Here is a 25,804-nt window from a genome sequence, read left to right as displayed (position 1 = left end):
GTGATGGCACACGCCTTTAATCCCAGCACTTGGGAGGCAGAGGCAGGTGGATTTCTGAGTTCAAGGCCAGCCTGGTCTACAGAGTGAGTTCCAGGACAGCCTGGGCTATACAGAAAAAACCCTGTCTCGATAAAACCAAAACCAAACAAACAAAAAAACAGAAACCCGAGGAGGTATCCCTGTAGTTCTGCATTTTTTGTTTTGTTTTGTTTTTATTACAAGTAGAGACACAATGCAGTAAACATTTTCCTGCCTTTTTTTTAGGGTGGGTTATCTTGCATATCTGTTTTGCACTGGACCCTATAATCTATGCAGTTCCTGAGCAGTTTATTTCACTGTCAGGTTTTGTTGTTGTTCTTTGTTTTTGTATTATGAAGATTGGATTTTAGGATTAGAACAAGTAAAGCATTTGGCTCAGGATTTCACTTACTGTAAGGGCCTCTACTAAAATTTGTAACTAACAGTTGGTCTAATTCAGACTTCTCGTTTACATTTCTTCGGCCTACAGTTCAGTTCTTCAACATAGTTCTTACAGGCAGTAGCAACTGCTCCTCTTTTTACTTCAAATATCCCGTTTACCAAAACTCAGTCTTTCCACATATTCACGGTCGGCCAGTAGGAAACAAAAAGCTTTGAGGCTCTTGTAATGATGTTCTTCTTGAAAGGGCAAAATTTTTCACAAGCACTAAATTTTAGAATCGAGAGAAATCAGCAACTGAAGTACTTGATCTGTTCAAAGTAAAAACGCTCGCCTATCTCCTCAGGGCCTTCCAACGCCAACGGAGCACAACGGAACAGTCGGGAAAAATTACTTTCTTCTGCTAACATAAACTAAAACAACGCCCACTGCGACGCGCACGAGCTTGGTTTCCAAGGAAACGCCCAATTCCGGCTGGTTGCCCACACGCCGGAAGTCGCCGGTGCCACTTCCGGCACTGCCGGAAAATCCCAACGTTTGGGCGGAAGAGGCCGCCGTCGGGGGGCGTGTTTGCGCAGCCGTGGTGTAGTCGCCGGACCTCACGTGCTGGAGATGGCGGCTGACTCTCTTCCTCCGTCCACAATGGCGCAGCCGGGGACTCTGAACCTCAATAACGAGGTGAGCGCACGGGCCGAGACCGTGGGGTGTGAGGCGCTCTCTCGGCGTCTGCCGCCGCCGGGCGGGCAGCCGTGGGGTGTGGGGCTCCGGAAAGGCGGAGTGCGGCCTCCGAGGTCTCGTCGCCGTGTGGAAACCGGATCCACGCGCAGTTGGGTCCCCGGACTCAGGCTCCGCACACTGGTGTCTGTGCCAGTCACTCTCGGTGTACAGCCACTTGTGTTGTTCTCTGTAAAATGAAGCTCAGGGTAGCATCTTCATAGGGTTGTAAGATTCAAATTTACTCAGATTTTTGTGTAGACGCTGGCCCTGTGTAAGCTCTTCATTTCTTAATTGTCAAAAATGAAGGGAAGAGAATTCAAACTGAGGCGTCACTTGTCCTAACAAGCTCCAGATTTTTAATGACCGCGTACGCACTCCCGACCTCATTTATTCTCCTGGTACTGCCGGTCTCATTTGTCCCCACTACAGTTTTTTGTACTCTCCATCTCCGATTTCTCTAGCCTGGTTTAGGGCTTTTACCTTCCCCACCTCCACTGTAGTGTGTTACTGTCACCAGGCCACCTTAAGCTTCAGATATATGCTTTTCCCAACTGTTACCTGGCATCCTAAAAAATAAGCTTTGGAAAGCAAGGATTGAAAAGAACATCTCACAACTACAGACATCGAAAGCATTGCTTACCCTGCATGCCGTTCATATGCAGGTCGCCGTTAAGGTGACAACAGCCGTGTATGATGTACTTTGTGCTTTTTTTTTTTTTTTCCTTTCCTTTTCCGGCAACCTATGATAGAAATTAAAGGAAAATGAAGGAAGATTCCCATCTCTGCAAAAGAAACAGTGCAGAAGTTTTTGAAGGAGTCCAAGTCAGATGTGAGATAGAGTCCTAAATCTTCTTTGAAGATATATGGGAATTGCAAGCAATAATTCCCTAAGGTGTTTAAAGGCCTTATAAGCAGAGAAAGGTTGGTAGCAGGATACTCTGAATAAAAAGGGCCTAGGAAAGTAATGAGAATTAACAAATATATCGCTACTACTTTCCAGATTGGGTCTTCATTCAGCAGGCAGTGGGGTATCAGTGAGGTCTTTAAAATTTATTGATTATTCACTCATTTAAACTTGTGTTTTGTGCAAGGTAACTGTTGGTGGGTGTCTGTCTTACTTAGGGTTTTACTTCTATTTAGAGACACTGTGGCCAAGGCAACAGGTTCTAAGAAATGTGGCATCTGGTAATTTTGTCTTTGCAAACACACAAACAGAAATGGCTACAACATCACTGTCCCTTGAATTATTATGGGACCACCATCCTGGGTACGTCCCTTCAAAGTTTATGAGGCACATGGCTGATCTACATCAGACAGGAGCATACCAAAAGAAGGAATAAGGTTGACTGCCTAGAAGAAACTCATCGAACGTACATTTTTTTTTCCCTAGAAACTTGTCAAAAGAACAACTTACCCATAAAGGAAGTGTATCTGGAGAGATTGCCATTCACTATTTCACATCTGTTCCTCTTTTGTCACTGCTGCTTTAGTGGTCCAGATCACGTCCCCATTTAAAGCTCTTCCGCCCTCCTCCCAGCTACCAAATTGGCACTTCTTGACCAGTTGGCACTTCATTTGGTGGTTTTAACTGCTTCGAAGCTCTTTCTTGAGCACAGATTTAACCAGGTCATTTCCTTGTTGTAACCCCACTGGCTTGCTTTTGGATAGAATTGAGCCTGTCCGTGTTCTGTTCTACCCTGCCGCGTCTGTGTGCACTGCAGCTGCTGGCTTCCCACTGGCCCCACCGTAGCTTCTTTGCACATGCTGTTCCTAGATCAGAAATTTCCTCTCGTTATTCCTACTTACAGCTTTCTTAAGCCCATTGCTAGCTTTTATTGTTTGTGTAAGTTCTGGAAGCACCACTTAATTCTTCTTGTCTGTATTTGTAATGGCATTTACTTGAGATTGTATGAGTGAAAGAGATTGTGTGTCCCTTCTACCTGACTGTAATGTTTTGTTTCTATTCTCATTGTATATTTTGTAAATATGTCCTTTTTAACATTTGTTTATTTTGTATAGGAGTGAGACTCTACCACAGTTCCCATGAGGAACTCGGAGGATAGGACCTGGGAGTCTGTTTCCTTCTATGGTGTGGGTCTTGGGGATGGAACTCAGTTTTCAGGCTTGGATCTTTAATATCTTAAAGTAAATAGCTCTTCTTAAATTGGTTCAGGGAATAGTTCTGATCTTCTATATTTGACTAAGGTTCCTCTGTGTAGTGGTGATAGTGACTGGAGTAAAGAGTAATTGCTTTAATATTAAACTTGCAAATATTTGTAAACCTCTGTGAATTTGTCTTTAAGATAATCACAGCTGTGATTGATTAGTAACCCTTGTTTTATAATTTTGATTTTTTTTTTTTTTAAGATATATGGCAGGCTGGGTATATAGTTCAATGATAGTGTGCTTACCAGGCATCCACAAGGCCCTGGATCTGCTCCCCAGTTGTCAAAATAAATACATTTTTTAGTATTGTATTAATATTTTAGTTTAAATGAGTTTTATAATGTATTAGACTTAAATAATGTCCTGTGAAAAGTGAAAACTATCTGTAGTAGTGCTCCTTAGGCAATAACTTCAGTGTGTCCTGGTTTGATAATATTCCTGCAATGGTAATTGTGAATAGGAACCAATTTATAAAACATATCTTAACTCTTCATTTGTAAAATAAATTTAAATTTTTTAGGTTTATTTATTTTGTTTGTATGAATGTTTTGTGTGCATGTATATATATACATATATATGTATATGTATTTGTACCACCTGTGTGCCTGGTGCCCAGAGGACAGAATAGGGTATTGGATCTCTTGAACTTAAGGTGGAAGGGGTTGTGAGCTAGCTAATGTAGGTGCTAGGAACCAAACCCAGGTCTTCTGCAAAAGTGAAAAGTGCTCTCTCAACTGCTGAGCCATCTTTCTCTTGAAATACATTTATTACTATAAAGTATATTAAATCTTACCTTTACTTAAAAAATAATAAGCCATTGCTTCTTTACTTTATCTTATCGTTGAGTGTTCTTTCCTTTATCTGTTTATAGGATTTTGGAGAGATTATTCTGTTGGCTTGCTATAACCACTTTCCTGACCTCTAACATAGGTCTTTGACTAGAAGTAGTGTGTGAGTCATATATGGAGATGAAAGTTCAGGCCTTCCAAAGTCATGTGAACTGGAGTTGAAATGAGAGGGAGAGGAAATGTCCTTCCATCTTGTTAGAGCTAGAGACGCAGGGATGCACAGTAGACAGTGTCTGTGGGCATTTAGTGAGTAAAGAATGTATAGAACTACCACTGGGTTCATCCTGTTCATCTCTGTCCTCTCAGGAGGTATGTATAAGATTGGGGTTGGAAGTATGGCAAGTCCGGTAGAACTTTCTATTTTTTTTTTAATAAAACAATGTAATTTTTGCAATTTGATAGAAAATTGTGAGTTCATTAGAACATTTCTTTTGAGCTAGTACTATAGTATGATCCAGCTATAGCTTTGGTTTTTATATTGATTACCTGAGATAACAGAAGCAGTTGGTAAGTTTTGAGTTGCCTGTTGTGAAACAGTGTGCTGTGTTGCCCACCTTGAAGGTCTCCTTACTCTGGTTAGCTGCATTCTACCACCATTCTACCACCATTGACTGATCCCTAAGCTCTCAGTCTTCAGGTGGGCTGTCAGGTGTCCCCGTGTAAGGAACACAAGGTTAATAACAGCCACGCACTAGACATTTTCATTATGGTGTGCCACTATTGATCTATTCTATTGCTTTTAAAATTTTGTGTCTACTTTATAAATAAAAATTAGAAATTTTCTTAGGCATATATAGGGGAGAGAACTCTTACTTCGAGGATTTTGGGCTACCCGTGGCTTCAGATATCAGCTTTGGCTATCAGAAAATGTACCCCTCAGAGGAGGTAACTTGTAGAACCTAAATTGCCTAAGGACAAATTTATTTTCTATTATGAGTGATAAGAATACCAAAAACCATGGTGGTATGTTTATATGAAGTTGTAAAATGGTTATATCGTGGTACTTGTGAAAGTTGCTGAAGTCGTAAATGTGCTCATCCCTAACCTGACAGCCAGCTGGCTTGCCTGTCACTGTTCTGATGAGCTTTGCTAGGTGGCAGCATAAGCTTGGCAGTGGCCAAGTTACACTCACTCATCAACTTTGATTTAGGTTGTTTTAGAAATTCTTGTTGAGATTCAAGAGTGTAACTCTAATAATAAGTTACATCCTAGAATTTTCTTGTAAAGGCATATTAATACCTATAACTATGGAATACTTGAAACACATGACAAGTGATAGAACATATAGTGTATGACCTTGTAGCCTACTTTTATTTGAATTCTCAGTATTTTGCAGTATCATACTTTTTTCTAGCTTAGAGATAATTATTAACTCTTTTGGTATACACTTTTCTTACCTAGATGTCTCATTTTGTAACATTTCTAGACCTCATGTGTAGTATTGGTATATATTTTTAAACTTAATATGTGAGATACTGTACTGTACTGCACAAATGCGTATGTCCTTCTGTGTGCCCTTTATACGTGTGTTTTATGAAGCATGTTCTAGTGGGTGGGGTGTAGAAAGCATTGTTGTGATCCTTTGTTGTTATAAGAATACCTTATAGATGGACTCTCAGAAGGAAGATTTTTATTAAAGATCTACAGATTTCTTCCATACGGACTACAGAAGTTGTCTTTTCTACCAACACTGTATGAACATGCCTGTTTTCCATTCTCCTCATCAGTGTTTTATGATTTTTGTATATGAAGAAGTGAATCAGTGGAAGTTGGAATGTATTCTGAAAATGCAGATATACTCAGCTTTTCTTAATAGGACAATAATAAAATTCCTCAATTTTGTTAAAGGTTAGTCTAGTGTGAGTACATGGCAAGGTAATCATTACTTGGGTGATAACTGATTGACAAACTCATAGTATCAAAAGATTTTCATTGTTAACACAAAATATAGCTCTTTTTCTCACAAGCAAATTGTCAGTAACCATTTTTACTTAAAGCTAGTAAACTAGCTTTAAGAGATAGTGTAGATGAGGAAAATGGCCTGTTACAGAATATTGTGGCAGCTAGCTAGAGAGGGCACTCACATTGTAAAACCCTGTTGCTTGTGTGCAGGTCACCACTAGCCATGGAACATTAGACTGCAGAAAGGGCTTGAGTCCATAGCTAGATAACCCTTTGAACAGAGTGTGTGCTTCCTTTCATGGGCAGCTTTTGCCTGTTTAGGGTTCCTTTTTTCATTTCTCATCTTTGAGTTGACTTTCTGTTCCATTTTCAGGGGAAGTGTTAGGCTTTGACTTTGTTATATTTTGTTATTTATCCAAGAAGGGATTGAAGTTACCTAGATTCCAGGTGGTACCTCATTGTCATCCCAAGTACACTCTGCAGTGTGATCTTTGAATCTCCTAATGGTTATCTTAAGTTCACACTGGCTGCTTGGGATCATCAGTCTGAGTAATGATGAGCTGGAGATTTACTTCCTTTTCTCTTTCCAGACTCTATATATGTCTTTTATTTTATTTCTACTATTACCTCTTTACCTGTTTTACCTATCTTCTCTCTCCCACCCAAACAACACTGTAGTATAGTTTGTTCATTCATGTTCTTTGTTTTGCTGTGTCTCTGTCTCTTTCCTTTTGAAGGGAGGATGCAGTGAACTTTATTGATGAGAGATGCTTAGTGTTGAGGAGCTAAGTTGGAAGATGGATACCCCAGCAGCCAAGGCCCTCTCTTCCTTTTGTGTCCTTGCCTGGGTGGCTGGGCCAGGGTTTCTTATTTCTTGGAAGCCGTGTAAACCTGTGAGGTCACCCACCCTGTTACTGTAGCTCTATTCATTGTCATACCGGGAAATGACCTTTATATTAGTCATTGAAAGCAATTCCAGCCTCAAAGGTGGAAGAGTAGGCATCAGTGTTGGCGTAGCCCAGGATGCTCTTTAGTGGGCACTCTGATATCTGCTTCACTGCCTTGCTGATGGCAGCTTTCTTTCTCTTGGCAGCATGTTAGGTGGGCACATGGGAGGCATGCCAGTGGGCTTTCCATTCTGCTCTGGGCATGTCCATGACTTTGGCAGCACCAGTGGATGCAGGGATGATGTTGTATACAGCCCCACGGCCATCATGCTACATCTTCCCAGGGAGGGGCATCTATAGTCTTCTGGATGACAGTGATGATATGGACTCTGTTCATGAGTCCTTCTACAATGCCAAGGTTGGTGTGGATACCCTTAGCCAGGGAGGCTAAACAGTTGCTGGTACAGAGGCTTTTTCTGACAATTTGTATGAATTGTTATACTCTTGGTTCACACCCATTGCAAGCATTGGAGCATCAGCAGAATGGGCAGAGATGATAACTCTTAAGCGGTCTCTGGCTTCTCCATGGTGGTGAAAACATTAGTAGACTCTGCAACATACTCTGCACCAGCATCACCCCATTTGATGTCAGTGAGATCTCACTCTAGGAGGATGATGAGCTTTCCATTGATGACAAGCTTCCCGTCCTCAACTTTGACTCTGCTGTTGAACTTGCCATGGGTAGAGTCATACTGGAACAAGTAGACCGTGTAGTTGGTCAATGAAGGAATCATTGATGACAACAATCTCCACTTTGCCAAACTTGAAGGAAGCCCTGGTAGCCAGGTGTCCAATACAGCCCAATCCATCCATTCTCTCCAACCTTAATTGATTTGTCTCAGGGGAGGCTGGTACTGCATGAGACGAATCCGCCGCACCCACCACTCCCAGCCTCAACCCGGGCATCTTTTTGTATAGTCCATTCTAGTCCCAAGAATCCACAGTCTCCAGCCTTAGCCTGTAAGTGCTGGGACCATAGGTGTACCCCGAGCCCAGAGAATCTGCCCAAGTATGGTACACTCAGTGTGTTGGCCTTCTGCCACTCACTGAAATATGTGCCAGCTTCTGGCTTTTTGCCAAATAGCTCTGTAATTCCTGGTTGACAATGGATTGATACATTTTAATGGCCTCACAAAAAGGCCACTAGTAATGTTTTTCAAAAATCCAGCTAAGTACTTAGAGTAAACCATTAGGAGGAAAATTAAAATTTCATTTTTTATATATAGTGAATGTCTTTACTATACATGAATTTCTCTGTTGCCTATACACAGGCATTGAGAAAGTTAAAAAGAAAACATGTTTGGTATTGGTGTGAGCATGAGCATAGGAAGCACTCTCCTGCTTTGAGAATTCCTTATCAAGTAATGTCGAGCATACCTCTTCTTGAATTGGAATTTTAAAGTTGGAGACTAGCTTTCCTGTGACTGGGAACCAGCTCTGTCTGCTGATTTATTAAGAGTTAAGATTTATTAATACTTAATAGTGAGTGGCATATTATCAATTTGCAAGCTTGCAAGGTGAAGCCTTGAGGAATATTAATGTTTGAATATATAAATTGTCACTTGGCAGTACTTTGTTTGCAGTTTGTTTTGTTTTACAACAATCTCATTATGTAGCCCGGGCTTGCTACCAGCTCAGCGTGCTGGACGAGCTATCCTCAGATGTGCCTGTCTCCATTCCCTCACCCAAGCCTTGGGTCACAGATGGGAGCCACAGTACCTGCCTTCCGCTCAGCAGCTCAGGCAATTCAAGACTTGGTGTTTAGGGACAGTATTTTTTTTTCCCCTCAATTCCAAAGATGTTGCTACATTCTAATGGGAAAGAAAGTAGTTGCTTTCTTTTAATTCATCTGACACAGTGCATCTGAAGCATGAAAGAACAGACAGTGGTCTGTGTTTGTAGTTGTTCAGCAAGTATCTGTTGAACTGATCTATCTGCCATGTACAGTTTTACATGTTTAGAACCAATTTGAGTAAAATAAGATTGTTGACTTCCAAGGAATTTGTCTGGAGAGAACACAAATTAATTATTATTTTAACCAAACATAATTAGATTCAAAGTAAGACACTTTTACTTTTGTGGTAAATTGTAGAGGTACCCTTTAATTGTAACATTCAGAAATGATGCTGAGCCATCAGGAAGAACAGATGTTAACAAGCCCATGGGAAGGCCTTTTCCTGTCTCAGGGAAAGACTCCAGTAAAAGCTATATGATGGTGAATACGAGCATGCTAAGGCAAAGAGGACAAGACAGCCCTGTGGCATCCCAGCAGTGCCTGGAACTGTTGAGGTGTGACTTCAGAAATAGTAAATATGAGTCCCAGATCTCCAAAGACAAAGGAATTTCTCATAGAAAAAAATCATAATTTAGTGTGTTCTGATCCCAACAGAATATAACAGTAAAACACTAATTCCTGGGAAAGGTCTGGCTTCAAAATCAGAACCCTGACTTGGTTCTTCTTCCATCCCCAGCCTATGTGTGTTCAGACTTGTCATATCCCCACAGTTACAGAAGAAGCTTGAATTGACCAGCTGGAGCGTGATTGAGTAGAAGTTTGGTTGAACTATAGGCCTAAGTGTGTGATTACATTCAGAATGTCTTTATTGCCATTAAGAATCTGATTATATTGTCTTCTTTTTCTCTAAGGTTGTAAAGATGAGAAAAGAAGTGAAGCGAATTCGAGTTCTGGTCATCCGAAAACTTGTCAGAAGTGTTGGCAGACTGAAGTCCAAAAAGTTAGTCGTGGGAAGTCAAAATGCTGTAACTAACAAAATGTTAAGATGTGCTTAATACTTGTAAAATGAGAGAGCTAAGTCTGCGCTCAGCACTTGCGTTTCTGTAGTGGTGATCGGGCTGGGAGGGATGGGTTTCTGTAGTGGTGATCAGGCTGGGAGGGATGGGTTTCTGTAGTGGTGATCAGGCTGGGAGGGATGGGTTTCTGTAGTGGTGATTGGGCTGGGAGGGATGGGTTTCTGTAGTGGTGATCGGGCTGGGAGGGATGGGTTTCTGTAGTGGTGATCGGGCTGGGAGGGATGGGTTTCTGTAGTGGTGATCGGGCTGGGAGGGATGGGTTTCTGTAGTGGTGATCGGGCTGGGAGGGATGGGTTTCTGTAGTGGTGATCGGGCTGGGAGGGATGGGTTTCTGTAGTGGTGATCGGGCTGGGAGGGATGGGTTTCTGTAGTGGTGATCAGGCTGGGAGGGATGGGTTTCTGTAGTGGTGATCGGGCTGGGAGGGATGGGTTTCTGTAGTGGTGATCGGGCTGGGAGGGATGGGTTTCTGTGTAGCAGTGATCAGGCTGGGAGGGATGGGTTTCTGTAGTGGTGATCGGGCTGGGAGGGATGGGTTTCTGTAGTGGTGATCGGGCTGGGAGGGATGGGTTTCTGTAGTGGTGATCAGGCTGGGAGGGATGGGTTTCTGTAGTGGTGATCGGGCTGGGAGGGATGGGTTTCTGTAGTGGTGATCGGGCTGGGAGGGATGGGTTTCTGTAGTGGTCATCAGGCTGGGAGGGATGGGTTTCTGTGTAGCAGTGATCAGGCTGGGAGGGATGGGTTTCTGTAGTGGTGATCAGGCTGGGAGGGATGGGTTTCTGTAGTGGTGATCGGGCTGGGAGGGATGGGTTTCTGTAGTGGTGATCAGGCTGGGAGGGATGGGTTTCTGTAGTGGTCATCGGGCTGGGAGGGATGGGTTTCTGTAGTGGTGATCGGGCTGGGAGGGATGGGTTTCTGTAGTGGTGATCGGGCTGGGAGGGATGGGTTTCTGTAGTGGTGATCAGGCTGGGAGGGATGGGTTTCTGTAGTGGTCATCAGGCTGGGAGGGATGGGTTTCTGTAGTGGTCATCAGGCTGGGAGGGATGGGTTTCTGTAGTGGTCATCAGGCTGGGAGGGATGGGTTTCTGTAGTGGTCATCAGGCTGGGAGGGATGGGTTTCTGTAGTGGTCATCAGGCTGGGAGGGATGGGTTTCTGTAGTGGTGATCAGGCTGGGAGGGATGGGCCATGCCAGAATGCCCTGCACTGCTTTGAACCATTGCAGCTTAAGAGACAGACTGTTTTCTTCCATTTTTAAAAAGTCCTCCCCTTTCCTCTTTCTAAAATGAAATTGCCTTCAGTGTTCTTTATGTGTTTTATTTAACTAGAAGTTATTTCAAGGTGTTAATAAGTCTAGGATGGCTACCTTGAATCAATTATGGTTTTATTTCATCGGCCTTTGGCTTAGTATTTTGAAATTTTCAGTATCTGTAGAAGGATTTGTCAGTTCTTTACATATTATGTGATATTTTTGAGTAAAAGTATATTTCTCATCCACTATCAGTAGCATTAATGGAAACCCATTTACAATTCCTAGCATATAAACACGAGGATTTAGAAAGTCTTCAAATGTGCAGTTTCTGGTTTTCTGTCCCTTCAAAAATGTTCTAGAAGATAACCATCCTTTCTGACTAAGCAGATATTGAATATCTTTAATTTTTTCTTTAATTCCAGAAAACAATTTTTCAATTAATAAAAGCATCTCCACACTTTAACAGTATCTTAGGAGGCTTATATTACAATAAATAGAGTTTTTTGACCTTGCCATTAAAGAACTAGAGAAAAGCTAGCAGTGAAACGACTCCAGGACCCTGTGTGTCTTGTCCAGCTTCCAGTGCGGTGGCGTCAGTGTGTGTGGCTGTGGCCTGAGACAGCAGTGCAGCGCACAGCACTTTTCACAGGGGCTTTTCTCAGAAACTCAGAATGCTGCTCATCGTGACACGGCTCTGACACTAACGCTCCTCTCGTAATCTCTTGTAGGGGCACTGAAGATGCACTGTTGAAAAACCAAAGGCGAGCCCAGAGGTTGCTTGAAGAAATCCATGCCATGAAGGTAAAGACATGTGCATTGTGTGTGCACACATCACGTTGTGTGTCTCCTGGCAGCTCCTGTCAGGGATGCCCCGCCCAGGTCTCCTGAGTTGCTGCGGGCTGGCTCACCTTTGTAGTGAGCTTGGTGAGGAGAGGCACCTTTGCAAGACTGTACTCTGTGTGAGCTTGCGTGTCTCCCTGGTTTGAAGTGCTAGACTAATTTGAGTCAAAACTGCCAAACTAAACTCATTTGTATTTTACAGTGCCTCATGCCTAAGGCCTTTATTTCACTGTTTCTTGGGCATGCATCCTAAAGAAAAGCCAACAGTTAAGTGCCCGTGTTATTTGGGAATGTGGGTGGTGATGCTGGTGGCTGACATCATGCTTCTCTTGTTGCCAACTCAATACATTTTTATGGAGTGGTGTCAGCGTTTTACTGGGTTCTGTAGAACTTAAAATAAGTGTACTGTTGGACCAGCATGGTCCCACCATAGTGTTGTCTTTCCAGCCAGACTTTTCACTGGTGTCATTTTTAGGTCCTCCCTGTGCCCTTTCTTGGTGGAAACTTTCATTTACCAAATGACATACCATTAAATGTCTGGAAGCCTTTTTATTGCAGAACTTAAAAACAACATTTGGTACCAGCAGTTATCTTAATTGCAGGGTAATTTTGTATATGTTTGACTTTTATAATTTGGTATAACATCTAAGTTCAAGTTAGATAAAAGAGCAAGAAAATTCTTTAACAATATTTTAATTGAGTTAAATTATCAGTACTTTTCACTATTCCTTTTTAAGAGAAGGAAATGTATTGAACAGGATACGGTTATTCCAGTTAACCTAGAGAGAGGTACAGGAAATGGTCGTTTAGTATGAAGTATATGTATTCGTTACTCCTATAGGAGTGTCAGATATATAAAATCCATTTGATAGGTCTTTTTGTGTGATTTCTTCTAAATATTAATATTTGTCATTTTAGTTATGCACTGGCTTTGAAATACTAGGTAATTGTTGGGTTTTTTGTAAGAAGAGTTCAGTACCTACAAGGGACATATGTGTATTCTGTAAGGAATGTGATGACAAATACATTTTTATAATACATCCAGTCTTGTTTGTTAGTTGGTGAGCTGTCTTATCTGATCTATATGTGAAGCTTGTTCTCTGTTCTTTAGTTTTATCAGCAGCATATAAGTCCCAGTGCTAAAAAAGTTTACAAGGTGACTGTGTCTGTCTTCCCTGTAATTAAGACTACTTATTGGTACCCCAGAAAGCCACAGTTTACTGGCTGTGTAGTGAATTCATAGACTTTAAAAATGTATTTGAATTCTTGGTAGGGATTAAGGTATTCTGTTTTTATCTTGTTGCTTCCTTTAGTTTTTTTCCTCTTTTGACAGAATTCAAACATAGAATTACATTGAAATACAAAAACTCAAAATAAGAATACTAAGTCACCTCTACATTTACTTAGCTAAAGTGTTGAATTTTATTTCTAGCTCATGGTACTTTTACATAATCAGCCTTTTCTGAAATAAATATATGTACCACTTTTCCAATTGAAAGGTCTTTGATAGTTTTGTAAGGAAGTGTTTCTCAAACATTTGGGAGTATCAAAGAAATAGACATAATACAGTAGACAGGCACAGTTAACGTTTGTAGAGCCTCTACTTTCTATTTTGCCAGCAGGCTTTTTCCTTTGGCTCATACACCACTAGATTTTGATAGTTGTACTCAGGCCATTCTGTCTTATAGTCTCTTAGTATGATAACAGGGTATTTGATTGCAAGATGCCATCCTCATGAAGAAAATCGTGTATTTTTAGAAATGGGAGTAAGTTTCTTTTGGGTCATGGCTGAGTGGGGCAGGGACAAGACCAGATCTTTAAGATTCTGTAGAATGATAGGTTCTAATTTTATACACTCTAAGTATGAGCCCCATCTTTGATGCTGTTGCTAATAATATTCATACTTCTAAAGTGTTAATGTTCTAAAGTTAATACTGACTTCTGAAACAGGTTCTTTCTCTTTGAAAGGTAGCTTATGAACCTAAAGACCCTTAAGTTATTATCTTGAGACAAAAAAAGAAAAAAAGAAAAAAAAACCATAAAAGTTAAAGCTTGTTCTGTGAATGCTGGGGATTGACTCCACATCCAGCTCTTCGCACTTAATATGGCACCATTACCTACACAATCCTCATCTCCCAGTGCCTGACACCTTACTCTTCACAGTTCTAGTTCTAAGAAACTTTTCATAGCACTACCATTCTGATTCCAAAGCTGTCTAGCCTCTCAGTACAGCCATGGTGTGTCTGCTGTCTGTTTTCATGGCATTCCTACTAATAACTGAGGGGCATGTCTTAAGATAATGAGTCAGCTTTCTCAGTTATTTTTCCTGGCATATAGTGATGGTTTTGTCACATGGCTGGCTAAGTGAGTTTTAATACAGCATATTTTTTTTTACTTATGTTGCTGTATTTATAGTATTGGGATTATTCTGAATCCGTAGACATACATAAAATGTTGCTCGAATGTTACTGAAGGAATTATGAATCAAGTTTTGTTTTATTAATGTTAAGTCTCAGAAACAAAAAGTTAAAAAAAGAACTAGTTCTTCATTGTTTAAAGTCACCTTAGTCAGTGCCCTAAGGCCACTATATATTTATATAAGATCTATGTGTGTGTGTGTGTGTGTGTGTGTGTGTGTGTGTGTGTGTGTGTGTGTTTGCTTTTTATAGTGTTATATATTGATGTGTCTTTGCATCTGTGAGCACATGCAGTTGTGTGGAGATCAGAGGACGTTGTGTAGTCGTTGAATCTCATCTTTCTTCATAACATAGGTCTCGGGAATCAAACTGAAGTCTCCGGGCTTGGTGCTGTCTTTCATGTATTAAAAGGCAGAACTCCTCTTGCTTCTTAAAATGGTACAAGGGTCCGTAGGTCTTGTGACCTTTGAAATGGTCCCCAGGAAGCATTGGTGGAATGTTCATAGGTCGGCATGTCCTGCCTTCCTCACACGCAGGAACACCATTTGAAAACTAGAATCTTTACACTGAAATCCCACATTGCTTTCTGGAGTGTAATTTCGTCAGTTAAACATCAGAGCTTCGAATAGGCCATCTTCCTGACCCCTTAATATTGTTTCATTGTAGGTCCTGTAATATAGACATATGTCAGCATATGATGGCCTTACCTTACTCTTCTAAATACAAGCAGATCTTTCAAATGTAAGTGACGTCTGTCCTCTGAAACTTCCTACTTGTGGGGAAGCAGGTCAGGCAGCAGGACGTTTGGGTAAATACGGAATGAAGAGCTGTTACTGCATAGGTTAAAGTGCATACCGGGGTTGAGCAAAGAACTGATCTGGAATTGATGCCCCCAGATAAGCCTCCTGCAAAGGCACCTGAGTAGGACAGAAGACATTGGAGTGGAGAGTGCTTGTGCAGGCTGGGGACACATGGGGTTTTTATTTGGTTTTTCAGGTTTTGTAATTTTGGAAACGTGAACTTTTTACCCTGTCAGGATGTTTCCTAATAACTATTAAAGTATCCAAAGCACTTTCAACCATTGATGTAAAAAACTTGGATGAGCAGTACTACCATAACTTCAGTAAGATGTAACGGGTACTTGAAAAAAATGAAAATATTACCAATATATTTTGTAGGAAATAACAATGGGATACAAAGATCTTTTTATAAAATGGGTATGAATGGGTTTAAAATGGAAACAAATCAGCCTGGGTTTAAAATGGAAACAAATTTTTTAATTGTTTCTATATACTTTAAGCTGATTTTTTTTTTAATTTATTTACTTTTATTTTTCTGTATATGGGTGTTTGGCCTACATGTTGTATGGTACTCACAGAGGCTACAAGAGGACATCAGATCCACAGGAACTTGAGCTGTCAATTGTCATGTATGTGCTGGGAACAAAACTTAAGTCCTACAAGAGCAAGAAGTACTTCTGACCAAGGAGCCCTCTCTCCATCCCCTAAACTGACCTGTTAAAGTCATAGGTTATGACAGAAGACCTTTGTCACGCTTGTTTGTGCTTGCTGTCCCAAGTCTCATGACGTCCCTCTTTCCTCCTCTTCTCTCCTTCCATTGGTCTCTTCTGCTTCTGCTCTCAAATCATGAGGATATATCTGATTTTATGTGTCCATTATTTGTAGGAGTCACAGCTGAGAAAAAACATGCAATATTGAGATAAATTAATTTCAAATAAACCTGAACATATCTTACATTGTTGAATTATAGTGAAAATTACGTACTTTTGTTTTTTCTGTATGTTAAGAAGCATTAACAATTTGCTCATGAAATTAATACTTTGTGGCAGCCAGAGAAGCTCAGTGTATATTTTCCTAGAATGTGAAACTTTATATGGTCTGAGGAGATAGCTTAATGGTTAAAGACACTGACTGTTCTTTTCAAGGACCCAAGTTCTACTCCCAGCACCCACACGGCAGCTGTAACATACAGCCATCTGTAACTCCAGTTCTAGGGGCATGGCACACTCCCTGGCCTTAGTCAGCACAGCATGCTCGTGATTTCAAGTTTCCTAATTCTGGAAACAAGAACTTTTACCCTGTCAGCATGTTTCCTGATGACCATGCAAGTACCTGGAGCACTTTCAACCATTAATAATAATAATAAAAAAAGAAATGCGTGCAGACAAAACACTCATGTATATAGAAATAAATCTTTAAAAGAATAAAAAGCTATTCCAAGGGGAGGTAATTTTAATTCTTGGTAATTTCTAGTAAAGCCATAGATGACATCTTCACATTCTCCCCATTTTCCTTTCTATAGGTGGCCAAATCTAGAATCTGTTGTTTATATGTGGGGATGAATTCCAGAGAGAAAATTTTTTATTCTTAAATCCTTATAAAAGGATTTCAAATGCTGTTGAAAAGCATTATGATAAAAGTTGTAGGTTTGGGGAGAATTTGTTCTGCTGGTCAGTCTGTTTTTTTAATAGTATTAAAATCTAGTTTTTAATCAAATTATTAAAATCTAACTTTAATACTCATGGCTGGTAAGTCATAAAATTGATAACTTTAAATTAAAATGAAAGAAGTTGGTGTCTCTAGAAAAGTTCTTAAAATTCCGTATTATATATGCAGGTTTTGTACATTTTAGTTTAAAATTTAGTGTGTAGAATAGTTTGTTAAATTTGCTTTCAGGGTGTATTGTTCTATTGGAAACAAGCCTAGGCAACTAATTGATTAGGTTAGTGTCTAGTATGACTTAAGGAAGACTCCACAGAGTAGAAACTCATGAAATACTTAGAAGTCAGTATTCTGCAATGCACCACAGAGCACAGAGATCTGCAAGTCTGCACCAGGTGTGGGCTTTTCAGCACTCTACAGTTCTGTGGCACTGCACTCTGTGATCAGTTTTATTACCTCTTGTCTCCATCTCCTTTAGAAGGGATGTTGTCCTATCGCAATAGTTTCCATTTCAGTTCACTGATTGTACCATAGCACAGGTGGTTAATTAATAAACTGTCACTGATGGATTATGGAGTGAGTAAAGTGTACAGGTCTAGTGACTACAGTTGTAAGGGGTATTCCATTTTACAACCTTTTTTTTTTAAATATAGGCACAGCAAAGGTCTTTGAGCAATTAGGTTTTCTAAAATGGTGAAACTGAAAGCAGAGTAGAGGACTGACTAGCTAGAAAGAGTAGATTGGAGAAATAGTGAGTACAGGAGACAGTGGCTTATAGATCTGACTTACACATGGAAAACAGATATTTATTAAGCCTTTGTTTTTACATTGTGTTCATGGTGGCTTCGGGTATCTACTGTCTTAGTTGGGGTTTCAGTTGCTGTGATAAAACACCATGACCAAAGCAACTTGGGAAAAGGGGGGCTTGTTTCACTTGAAGTCTGTCACCAGAGGAAGTCAGGGCAGGAACCTGGGAATAGGCACTGATAAAGAGGCCGTGAGGACCCCTGCTTACTGGCCTGTTCCTTACGGATTACTCAGCCTCCCTCACGGCACCCAAGCACCACACCAGCCCAAGTGTGGGACAGCCCACAGTAAGATGAACCTTCCCAGATCAAGTAAGAACATGCAAATCGAGCATGACCAGAGACTAATCTGGTGGGGGCATTTTCTCAATTAAGGTTCCTTCCAAAATAATACTAGCTTCTGTCAAGTTAACCTAAAAGTCCCATAGATTCCATCTCTAAAAGTTTAGTCTTTTTAACTGTGGAACCCTGTAAAAATCAACAATAAGTTAAGTATTCTCTTGTTTCAAAAGGGAGGAACCCAAGGCACAGATTTTGCTCTGAAGAAAGCAAAATCAAATTCCCAACAGTGTAAATAATTTGGTGTCTAATGTCAGGGAGTCACAATCTTTTGGCTCCTTCAAAGGGCTTAGGTCATTTCTCCAACTCTGCCCTCTCTGCATACCCATCTTGCTCCCAGGCTCAGGCCAGCTCTACTCCACAGCTTCTGCTGTTGCTGGTACTGTTCTTGGTGATTGTCCCATGGTACTGGTGTTTCTAAACTGCTAGGGTCTTCTGACCTATTGACCACGCCTTTCTTGGTCTCTGTTCAGGGGCTCTGATCCTGACTAATGGTTTGTTTTAATCATGGTGATGCTCTGTGCATGTGAGTGTAGTTTCCTGAAGAGGCCAGAGGTATCAGGCACGCCTAAGGCTGGAGGTCCAGGCAGTTGTGAGCCACAACTGGAGTGACAGACGGTTGTGAGCTGCCATGAGAATGTGGGAATAGAAATGAGGTCCTCAGGGATATTATGTTGTATTGTCTGTCCATTTTAAATGGTATCCTTTGGGCTTCTGTCTACATATCTGATGCATAAAATAATAATCTCCACATCTTCCTCTGTTCGTCTACTTCTTTTCTAGTTGTAATCAAAATAATGAGGTTTATCTACTATGCTTTTCTTCTGTATCACAGAAGTTATTCCTAACCTGAAAATTCATACTTGACCTCAAATATTGTTACTAAAGTTACTTTTCCCAGGCTGGTTTGTCCTTTAGAGTACCCTTCTACCGAGGCTCGTGTGCAGTGTTCCTTTATGTTCAAAGCTGTATTTATTCATTTATTAAATATTTATTTATTTTTGAAGACTTGATATTTGAAGGCTTTCTGACTGCTTATGAATCTTTGAATTATAGATTATAGTCCTTGAAATTGTACTGAACCTGATGTTGTGAGCTGCTATAAGTGGAATCAACACTTAAAGACATTTGTTGTTAGTTTTTCTAGTATCATGGTAATATCTGTGGCAAGTATTATTTCTTTTCTAGACTTGACTTTTTATTAAGTTTTCTAAAGCAAGACACAAAAAGAATTTAACTCACGATGCTCATAGATTAACTAGAATTGGTTTTCCCCCCACAGGAATTGAAACCTGATGTCGTAACTAAATCTGCTCTTAGTGATGATATCAACTTTGAAAAAACTTGCAAAAAGGTATGTGGGTGCTAGAGATGAGGGCAAGGTGGCTGGGCTGTGGAGCACTGTCCCGAGCCTCTCTGTTCTGAGAGTGTCTCCTGGCACCCCCTCTCGCTCCTAACTCCATTACCACATTTCAGTAGCTAAATACATAATGCGGTGGCAGGTATTAGAGGAGACTCCTTAGTCTAAAATTCATTCAAATATATTAAAATTCATTTCAAATATATGATGTATGGATCAATTTCTTTTTGTTATTCCATTTTTTAATGATTATATATTTTAATGTTTGTTCTTAATATGTTGACCAGAGACATAAAGACATTCTGTCTTCTACTTTCAAAGATTTAAATGGTCTAAGAAAAGGAAGTAAGACTCAATTATTATATCAATGCTAAGTTATGATGACGGTTACATTTGAAGTCTCATTTAACAGAGACTTAGAATAATATAATGTTCTCTCCTTATATTTTGAATGCCTTTTATCCCTGATATATGCTCAGAACCCAACACAGTACCCAGTTTGTTACTAACATTTTACAAATATTTGATAATATAAATAGAAGCAAAAGGAGAATTTATTTTGGCTCAAAAATTCAGGAGTTATTGTACACTGAGATGGCTTGCTGGGGTGTAGAGTTAACTAATAGTATTAGTAATACCGTGGACAGTCAACTAGGCAGATGTACAACAGTATGATGGCATCTGAGGAGAGTGCACACAGCATGGCAGTGTCTCCTAAGAGAAATCAGAGCCCATGCAGAAATGGGAAAGTCTCTTAGATTTTCTGACAATGCTGGTTTCACAACACAAGTCTAGAACCAGTTGCCCACGTGATTCCCAAGCCAGAGTCTGAGGCGGGTGTGGGGAGCTGGAGACTGGTTACTGATACCTCCATTGTGAAATTTCCCCAGAAAGAGATGCTGTCACCTGGGAGTCTGTGAGCCAGGGACTCAGACACTGCCTCAGTAGCATTTAAGTGTCTAGAAGGGAAAGGCTGCTGGAGAAAGGACTGGATAGCTTCTCAGGCCTATGGAAAAATTCTTTTCTTGTCTCTGCTGTACCCACCAACATGTTCCAAACTTGTCTTGACTTGTGGTCTTCTTTGTTCTGTAAAACTGTAAAACTTTTTCAAACTGCTTCCGTACTGGAATATGGGATTTGGGGAACCTAAATCTGTTTTCTTGGGATCAGTCAAAGAAGCTCCAAAACACACACTCTTATTCTTAAGACGAGAGCTATACATCAACAATTGTGATGTGCTGATTGTTTCTTTAAATAGAACGAGGAGTTGGACTTAAGCCCAATTTATTATTACAAGTGTTAATATTCATGTTCTTGCTCTACCAGTGGATTTACAGTTTGTTTAGGTCACGTCTCAAAGAAGTAGCACTACACATAAGTAATCTTTCTTTTTTAGACACTTAATTCATCCAGAATGTATTTGAAGAACTGTTTTCAAAATTGAATAACAAATGCCTTTGTGTTGACAATAAATACCCAATACCAAAGTAAAAAATTTCCATTAAAAGATGAGGGTGTTTTCTATTTTTTTGTTTAATTTATTTGAAATGGAAGAAACTGGAGGTGTGTGAAAAACCACAGTTTCCTGAGAATTTTCCATGGCAAACGTCAGTTTTAAATGAGGAATGCTGTGGTTTCCGTCATCCAGTCTAACCTCTGAGGGCTTTGATGCAGGTGTCAACACTCTTGAGAGACTGCAAAGCCCAAGTAGCTGCATGGAGTTGCGCCACTGTCTGTGCCTTCTATGTGTCTCTGGAGCTGTCTCTCAGATGATGTTTATCACTTTCTGCCTTGGAGAGTCATTTGTGGAGATACTGTAGCACAGCACTTAGTCAGTGAGTACAGAGGGAGTACAGACAGGAGGGTGCATGTGCAGGGATCCTTGATCCTTTGAGATCCTGCACTAAACACATGATGTGCACCAGGCAGAGCAGCCAAGACATGACAAGCCAAGCCTTGGTTTCGGTTTGCATTTTCACCAATGTTTCATCTTTTTGCAGAAACACTTAATGTGGATGTTAAACAATTTAGTGCAGAAATAATTCTCAGTTAAATCACAAATAATGTGGACGTGAAACAGTTTAGTGCAGAAATAATTCTCAGTTAAGTCACAAATGATTTGTGAATTAGAGGAAAATTTATGGAGAAGTATTAGATTAAATTTACAAATCTGAATTTGAGTTCCAGTTTGTTCCTTAATAGCTAACCTAGTGATCTTGAAATCAAATCTAGATTGTTGCTTTGTATATAGAAAAAAACTTTTGGCCTATATTCTTTTCTTATTAACATTAGAATTTTAAAATTAAAGTGAGGCATTGTCTTAAGAAGAAACAGCTTAATGATTTAGAAGTTTGGTATGTTAAATTTGCTTTCTTAGGAATAAGATAAAAGCAATACATAAAATGTTAAATTTTACCTTCTTAGGGATAGTCTGTAGTGGGAAATGGTTAAAATATAGTACCGCCCTGCCAGGCCTCTGCTCCAAGTTCCGGCGGGTCTCTCCTGCCCAGCACCCATTCCTTCCAAGTATCCGTCAGAGCATGACTCTTAAACTTGAGTGGTTAGCCAAATATATTTATGTATAAGAAACTTCCAATTACATAATGCCAATTTACAATGATAAAGTTATATCCCAATATTTCTAACCTCTCAGCACACCAGAAACACATCTGACTCCATCTGGATCTGCACTTCTCCTCTGCTCCCTCGTGCAGCTCCCAGGCTCCCTCTCTCTCCACCCCTCCTCTTAGCTCCTCCTCCTCCTCTCTCCCCTCCAAGCACTGGCCTCTCCCTGCCTCAGTGTGAATGGATAGGAAATATCTTGGAACATCTGTCATGGCACTGTTTTTATTTAAGGAGTCAAGTGGTAGGTGAAAGAAGGCAAACTGGTAGCAGAACCTTTACCTGAGCACCTAAAGGGGAACCATGCAGAAACGTGGAAATGGCTGTAGGGGAAATGGGCTTGAGAGGAACTTTTAGACATGCCAAGGGAGATCTGTCTAAGCCTTGGGTGGAGCTAGAAGCTGGAAATATCTTCCTATCAGATTATCAAATATTTGTAAAATGTTAGTAACAAACTGGGTACTGTGTTGGGTTCTGAGCATATATCAGGGATAAAAGGCATTCAAAATATAAGGAGAGAACATTATATTATTCTAAGTCTCTGTTAAATGAGACTTCAAATGTAACTGTCATCATAACTTAGCATTGATATAATAATTGAGTCTTACTTCCTTTTCTTAGACCATTTAAATCTTTCAAAGTAGAAGATACTCTTTCAAATTTTTAACCAATGATATGTAGCACAATTCTAAGTTTTTATAGACTGTTAAATGGTAACATTTTAATTATTCAAGACTGGCTATGTTTTTTCAGTGTGATCTTTGTCATTAGAGTAGATTACATAGGTAACTTATCTAGAGAGAATATTTGCAAATTCTGTATTCTAATTAACACATACAAAAGATTAGTAAATTGCAACGTAATCATTTCCAGATTAATTTTGATGCTATATATTTACTGCTTTCAATTTGCAGCCAGATTCTACTGCAACTGAGAGAGCAATTGCCAGATTAGCAGCTCACCCTCTTCTAAAGAAAAAAGTCGATGTGCTAAAAGGTAGGAATCAAATGACAGTACACTTGATGCATTTAGTCGTGACTCTAGATAGATGATTTCATTTATTATAAATATTCATCTTTAATATGTAGAACTGTAGACATGTGCCTATAAGCTTGAATGTTTTATGTCATAACAAGATATTAAATTTGTATTTCTTCAAATTTTTAATATATGTAAAATATGTACATAATCATGTTTAGCAGTTGATGTTTTAAATACTGATGCAGTTCATACTGTCACATAATTTTTATGTATCTTTTATAAAATATATTTATGAAATTAAGTACTTTGTCAAAGATTAATTACCACTTATTTTGATGTCTGGAAACTTACTTGGCACATTAACACACAAATTAGTGTTGCCATTTTATTGTTTTCAGTAATATTTTTACTGTTTTTCATGATTAAAGAGACATGAAGAAAGTAATTTTCATTTTGCAGTCTCTCAGTATGCCTTACAAACATGGTGTTTTAAGTGTTGAAAAGATTTGTGACTTTTTTTGAAAGATTATTTTATAATTATATTTATGTACAGAAAACTTAGTGTACATTTAACCCAATACCAAAGTTCTCAGGCCTTTTCTCAAAGGATTGACCACCTTTTTGGCCTCCTGTTTCTTGATGACGGTTGGGTCCAGGCCCACCTTCTTCCCCTTGGCCTTCTTTCCTTTGGCATCTTGCTAGCTGGTGGAGAGAGAAAGAAACTTCTTTGTATACGTACTGTTGATTCCAGTTGTCCTCGTAAATGTTTCCACACAGCTGAAGCGGTATTGTGTAGGGACAGTGACATTTTGTATGTACCTGTGCTGAAACAAGCCTTGCACTATCTTGTTTGCAGCTGCTGTCCAGGCCTTCAAAGATGCAAGGCAGAATGCTCCGAGGGCTGCAGCATCTAAGAAAACTTCAGTAGAAGGCCAACATAAGGACATTCCCAGGTCTAAGGAGGATGCAAGTGAGTCAGAGCATCCTGGGAGAACCGTCGTCCCTGAGCAGAAGGGAAAGGACACCAGCATAGCAGCAAAGAAGGCGGGAAGTGCTTCAAAAGAACAACTGGCCAAGGCAGAGCAGGGACCCAAAGCAGTGGCCACTGCAAGGTCTCCAGGGAAGCCTTCAGGAAAGGGTGCTGGGCTTAGCTCTGGACACCAGGGGGCCCCAAGCTCAGGGGACAACACCCAGGGGAACGCCTCAACCAGAGCCACAGGGAAGGACAGTGTATGTGAACCCACTGGTAACAGTGGCAGTGAGGAAGAGGAGAGCGAGGAGGAAAAGGAGTATTTTGATGACAGCACTGAAGAACGGTTCTACAAACAATCTTCTGCATCTGAGGACAGCGACAGTGGTGATGACTTCTTCATTGGGAAAGTCAGACGGACACGAAAGAAGGAATGTGGTGTCCATTCCTCAGCTAAGGACCAGAAGCCCCTCCCAAAAGTGTCATGCAAAACAAATACACTTGAAACCCATTGGGATTTAAGAAACGATAAACACAAGCTGATTCCAGAAGCCAGGAAGTTAGAATCCGTGTTTTTCCACTCTTTATCTGGACCTAAAAGCTCTAGAAGGTAAGGGCATATTTGTGTTCTGAAATGGTTCAGTTTATTGGTTGGCTGTGTAAAGTGGATGCATAGCCTCACACTATGGGAGAACCTCCCTGGAGACCTGCTTTGTCTCAGCCATGTGGGGGTTTGGCCCAGTGCTCTCGTAACCTTTGTGCTTTGAGTAGTGTTTATATGGACAGTGGTGGCATACTGCCTAGCTTCACATGGAAGGCTTCGTGACAGCCAATAATTTTCCTAAAGCTGGAGCATAGAGTATTGGGAGTAATTAAAATGTTTACCTATCTGACCCAGTTATACCCAATAAGTGTCTAGGTTTTTCTTGTTTAAGACTAATTTTCATTATATGTAAATCATTCTCCCCTTGAGAAAATGTTTGAAGTTCTTTATATAGACAGTCTGCAAGGACAAGATAGCCAAAATGGATTACTTTTAATTGACCAGAGGTCTCTGTTGGGAGGAGGGGTGGAGTTGATTAGCTGAGCCCTAGATTATTTAATTGTATACTAGAGTGAGCAGGTGGATACATTCTGTGGTGAGTTCTAGCACCCATTCCATCGTCAGAATTTGTTTTGTCACGTAGGTGCTAATGTTGTTCTGTTTTCTTTTAGGGATCCCAGAGAACAGGCCCCAAAGAATAAACGCCCAGGTGTGTAAAGATTGCTCAGCCCACAAGAAAACATTGCTTTGTCAGTGAGAGGATGAAAATTGTCATTTCCTGAAGAGTGCACCCACACAAATAGAAACGGGGTGTCATAGCATTATCAAGATCTGTTTTTGTTGGTTCCCTTTGGCTTGTTTTGTCTCCCCATGTTGGTGTGACCCTTCATGCAATAATTAGCAAATTAACTCCTTGTGTAAGTTAATTTGAAGCTGTCTTCTGTCGGGATTCAGCTTTCATTTTGAGATACTGTGTCTAAGTAAAATGAGATTTTCTTTAATAAGTGGTGTGAAGAAATGAAATCTGTCCTGTTCTGGTACAGTTACTTGTCATTTTGCTTTGTCTTCCCAGATTTTGCAGAAAATGATCCTCCAGTCAAGAATCAGTTTACAAAGAGTGCACACAGAGGCTTCGAGAGCCTGAAGCAGCCGACACGCCCACCTCTGCATCCTTCCTGGGAGGCGAGCAGGAGGCGGAAGGAACAGCAGTCCAAAATCGCTGTGTTTCAGGGGAAAAAAATTACATTTGAGGATTGATTTGATGCTTGCTGTCTCTTTCCAAGCTTTCTGTCACAATTTTTGGTTTTAATTTTAACTAGCCTGTTATTTAAACTTGTGTTTAAATAAGTCTCTTTGAAAGTTATAAAACATACTGCTTGTTTTTCTTTTTTTATGAGTTCGGGAAT

General features: G+C 40.2%; 1 protein-coding gene across 1 annotated transcript; it reads left to right on the top strand.

Annotated features, from left to right (window-relative positions):
* The first annotated feature begins 983 nt into the window (after positions 1–983).
* Srfbp1 (serum response factor binding protein 1) lies at positions 984–25,768 on the top strand. Its single transcript, XM_052155705.1, has 8 exons — positions 984–1,096; positions 9,645–9,733; positions 11,786–11,858; positions 19,204–19,275; positions 22,818–22,899; positions 23,741–24,464; positions 25,070–25,107; positions 25,471–25,768. The coding sequence occupies exons 1-8, from the start codon at positions 1,031–1,033 to the stop codon at positions 25,653–25,655; spliced, it is 1,329 nt and encodes a 442-aa protein (XP_052011665.1). The 5' UTR covers positions 984–1,030; the 3' UTR covers positions 25,656–25,768.
* Positions 25,769–25,804: the final 36 nt, after the last annotated feature.

Source organism: Apodemus sylvaticus, chromosome 13, assembly GCF_947179515.1.
Source record: "Apodemus sylvaticus chromosome 13, mApoSyl1.1, whole genome shotgun sequence".
NCBI classification, from domain to species: Eukaryota; Metazoa; Chordata; class Mammalia; order Rodentia; family Muridae; genus Apodemus; species Apodemus sylvaticus.
Note: the sequence above shows the minus strand (reverse complement) of the source record. Positions and strands in the feature narration are given on the sequence as shown.

Bases quoted from the DNA above. Each gene is read 5' to 3' on its own strand.
- Srfbp1 (XM_052155705.1), top strand. From the start codon at position 1,031: ATGGCGGCTGACTCTCTTCCTCCGTCCACAATGGCGCAGCCGGGGACT. The intron at 22,900-23,740 runs GTAGGAATCAAA...TCTTGTTTGCAG, and splicing joins AAAAGTCGATGTGCTAAAAG to CTGCTGTCCAGGCCTTCAAA. The intron at 25,108-25,470 runs GTGTGTAAAGAT...TTGTCTTCCCAG, and splicing joins CCCAAAGAATAAACGCCCAG to ATTTTGCAGAAAATGATCCT.